Source organism: Glycine soja, chromosome 16, assembly GCF_004193775.1.
Source record: "Glycine soja cultivar W05 chromosome 16, ASM419377v2, whole genome shotgun sequence".
NCBI classification, from domain to species: Eukaryota; Viridiplantae; Streptophyta; class Magnoliopsida; order Fabales; family Fabaceae; genus Glycine; species Glycine soja.
Window position 1 is genome coordinate 23,804,087 of NC_041017.1, and position 4,151 is coordinate 23,808,237.

General features: G+C 31.6%; 1 protein-coding gene across 1 annotated transcript; it reads right to left on the bottom strand.

Moving 5' to 3' along the window:
- Positions 1-929: 929 nt before the first annotated feature.
- LOC114390656 (glycine-rich protein A3-like) lies at positions 930-3,119 on the bottom strand. The gene is made up of 3 exons (XM_028351470.1): positions 2,890-3,119; positions 2,260-2,552; positions 930-1,550 (listed from the first exon to the last, which is right to left on the bottom strand). Exons 2-3 carry the CDS (start codon positions 2,531-2,533, stop codon positions 1,294-1,296), a joined length of 531 nt encoding a protein of 176 aa, XP_028207271.1. The 5' UTR covers positions 2,534-2,552; positions 2,890-3,119; the 3' UTR covers positions 930-1,293.
- Positions 3,120-4,151: the final 1,032 nt, after the last annotated feature.

A 4,151-nucleotide genomic window follows, 5' to 3' on the forward strand; every position in this document is an offset into this window, starting at 1 on the left:
TTAAACAAAATGAAGGATTAGATAACAATACATTGAATAAAAGCTATCGCTTTTGTTTGACTTAAAAGGTGATGAAGAATAACACACACAAAAAGAGAAAAAAAAGCACGAGATAAAAATAAACAAGTTTGTTATTTAGTAGTATAATGGAAATGTTTTTAACTTCAGCAATTTTATTTTTAAGTTTGACACATGTTATTAATTAATTCAATCCCATATACGGACAAAATTAATTAACGTTAAATCCCAAAATTTTAATTAATGAATAAAAACGATGTCAAACTTTTGCACTTAAAATATTTAACAACTTTTTCTTAAATATGAAATTAATCAATTAAACCGTTAAATTATTTAATTATCTTTCTAGTATACCAAATCTGGCACAATTAGAGATTATATTATTATCTTGAGCAAAAGAAAGAGAGACTATATTATCTAACAATGAAAAATTATTTATATTTTAAGTAAGTAGTAGTGTTAATTAATAATATAAATTTTATGCAAAACACAATTAGTTTATGAATAATAATTTTTAATTTCTATACAAAAATTTAACTTTATCTATTTTATAAAAAAAATCAATTCATTTGAATTCATTAATTTCATATTTTATTGAAAGTTATTAAGTAATATAAATACAAAAATTTAACCACTTAGAACGAGATGACACTAAGTGTTAATTTTTTAGACTTATAGGTCTTAACACTTGATTTTTCTGAAACACAAATCATTTGATATTTCCCATCGTGTATAGCAAGTTTCATATCAAATTTCACATAATACATTATACATTATAGGAAATAACTGGAGACTCATCACAGATTTGTGGTTAACTGTAATTGGTCAAAAAGTTAGACAAATGGTTAAACGCTTGTCCTGAGGGTTCTACTTATTTTTTGTGCTATTCAATTATCAATGTTCAGATGAGATCCATGAAATCAGGAGTTGTATATCATATATGAACAAGAGAACGGTTCAATTTTCATATGTGCAATGCAACATAAAAGGCAATGCTGAATGCAATTGCAGTCAATAATGACTATGATTCTTTAAGACTTGCTCTTGTTCCAGTGCATCTGTATGTTTTGCTGTTCAATTCCTACAATCTAAACAGAACAGTTTATCTTTGCCAATGCCAATAGTATCAAAGTAACAAAAAACAAGAAAGAAAACAAGGGGTCAAGTATCATGATCTCATAGATCGATCCCTCACATCATTCAAAGTATGGTTTATTATAAAGCAATAATAAGCTCTACACAGAGCAGCATTTTGGAGTCATAGATACATATTCATCACTTCCACTTCTTGAATCCACCATGCTTGCCGAACTTGCCATGCTTTCCATGCTTGCCGAACTTGCCATGCTTTCCATGCTTGAACTTACCGTGCCCGTGCTGCTTGAATTTTCCATGTGGCATGTGAGCACCATGTGCATATTGGCCATAGGAGCCATGGGAGCCATGAGAGACATGGTGAGCACCATAAGCAGCAGCAGCCGCAGCAGCACCCCCAGCGAGCATTGCTCCCATACCGCCGTGCCCATGAGAACCTGGTGGCAAAAACAGAGAACTTGGTTAAAAAAACTTCCAAGGACAACAATTCTCATAACTAGCAGCACAAAATTTTCCAATAGCCAATGCATAAATCAAACTACTAAGAAATAAGGATAAACAAGAAGAGAACTTCAACAAGCACAAAAAAGTTTCAACTACAGTAAAAAAAGCCAAATCATACATTACTTGAAAAAAGAAAAGTTACTTAAGAGAGTGTATTGTGGATAATGCAAACAAGAAGACAACAATGTCTCTAAGGGACACACACAATTCTAATTACCACTATCAAAGTCAATCTTTCTCATCGCATGAATTTGTTTTTGTAGCCAAACAATCCCTATCTTTTGTATGCAATTGCATTATGGATTTGTCTCCTTAGTTGGACTAAGCATATATTAAAGTAAGAAAAAAAGAATGTATCTACCCTTGATTAAAAAGTAAGTTAAATTTAGGAGACACTTCAAATCAACAGTAAATATATATCCCTTTTCACTACTGTTTGATGGTGGAATATGTTTATATGTACTTTTAAAAGACACTCATGCTTCATCAAAGTTAATTCACAATGCTTCTAAGTAGGCAGCATCACAGATTTTACAACTACAATGGAATTCAGAATTCAATCAGTCAAGTGATTGTGATATCTAACATGAGTAACTTAAAAGATGTAACAAAGAAAAAACAATTGAAAGAAAATATATATACCTGGTGCATGTGATGAACCAGGATAACCAGCTGGGGGGTAACCAGCAGGAGGATAGCCTTGATGTGGAGGGTACCCAGCTGGAGGATACCCTTGTTGTGGAGGATACCCAGCTGGAGGATATCCTTGTTGTGGAGGGTATGCCCCAGGTGGTGGTGGGTAAGCCCCAGGTGGGTACCCATGTCCACCATGTGCTGCACCAGCTACCCCATGAGCAAGGTGTGAAAAAATTCCTTTGTCAGATTCATCATGATGCTTGTCCTTGCCACCTCCCATCTTTCAGAAAACCAAGACCCTGATGATGATAAGGAATCATGCTAGCAGAGTCAGGTAAAATTGTGAAAACCAACAAACACAGAACAGGGAATCTCCAATTCAGTACTAAAGTTTCAAAAAAATGATAAATTCATGTCAATAATGAAATCAATAGAAAATAAAATCAGTGGTCAACGAACAGTGATTGAAGAGATCAAACATGAAAATTCAAAACACTCACGATCTATGATGAATTGGTCATATAGTGAACAATTAGAGAACTATGTAACAACTGTAACATAATTCCATGATTTGACATGTTCAAAAGAGTTATGCAAAAAATTAAATTGATCATGGTGAACAATTAGAGAACTCACCGGTTTGAATTTGCAGAATACGATGTTGTAATTGAGAAAATACAACAGAAACTGAGCAAAAAGAGAGAAATTGGGGATCTTGTATAAAATGTGACTATGACTCGTTAGATTAGATAAGGAACAAGAACGAGAACAAAAAAAACGCGTAACGCATCCTTACGCGTCATTGACGCGGGCAATAGTCATTTGCACAGAGTGCCACGTGGAAGATGCTAATTGCTCTATGTATTCCTCGATTACTTGGTTACTTCACAAAGATATTTTTTTTTTGAGGTTATTAAGGAGTCTCAATTTGCATTTATTTTTTATTGTGGTAGTTGCAACTTGGAGGCTGCTTTATATTTTAAGAAAATAACAATTATTTTTTAATTATGTAGAAGAAATATATATTTCGAAGACCATACAATTTCTTTCACTTTGACATGCAAGGAATCTGATACCAATTAGGATAAGGAAATATAAAATATATATATTGAATGGCCAGAAAACTTCAATAGTTTTTTTTTTCTTTTTACCAAAATTTCAATAGTTTTGATTTGATCAAATGTAGCCTAAGAGGGTCACTATAAAAATCAATGCTATACTGCCTATACGTTTAGCCTTTGATGTATCTATGTCTCCTAAGAAATTAGGAAAATGCTAACTTATTATATTATCTAGTTTAAGTATATTTTTAATCATTTAAATAAGTTTTTTTTTATTGTATTTCATAAATATAGTTGAGTAAAAATTATTAAACAAGTGGTCTCAATAACGTAAGGGGGTGAATTAAGTTTACAAATTAAGAGACTCACTGTCTCTTGAATAACAATTGTTTGTTTTGAAGTAAAGAAGAATATTTCTCTCTCTTTTAGAGAAGAATAATACAAGATGAAGATCTTATAAGAATCCTTAATGATTTTGCAATTATTTGGCCAAAAGTTTTCTTGTGAGATGATAGAACAATGAATGTTCTAAAAAACTCTCAATAATTTTACACACAAGTCACATATTTATAGGTCTTTCAAAAAACTTATGAAGAGTTGTGACTTTTCAGAATTATTTTCAAAATTTCCTCATTGGTAATTGATTACAGATGTGTGTTAATCGACTACACAATTATTTTGAGAAGTTATAACTCTTTAGTTTGAATTTCAAAACTTTTTGTGACTGATAATCGATTACACAATAGTTGCAATCGATTACACATTTAAAATTCAAATTCAAACTCTTTCTGAAAGCTATTAAAACCATTTGTTCTTACAAGAGAAAAAAATACATTT

Coding starts and splice junctions, on each gene's coding strand:
- LOC114390656 (XM_028351470.1), bottom strand. CDS start 2,533: ATGGGAGGTGGCAAGGACAAGCATCATGATGAATCTGACAAAGGAATT. Junction 1,551..2,259: donor TGGTTCATCACATGCACCAG/GTATATATATTT, acceptor TTTTGCCACCAG/GTTCTCATGGGCACGGCGGT.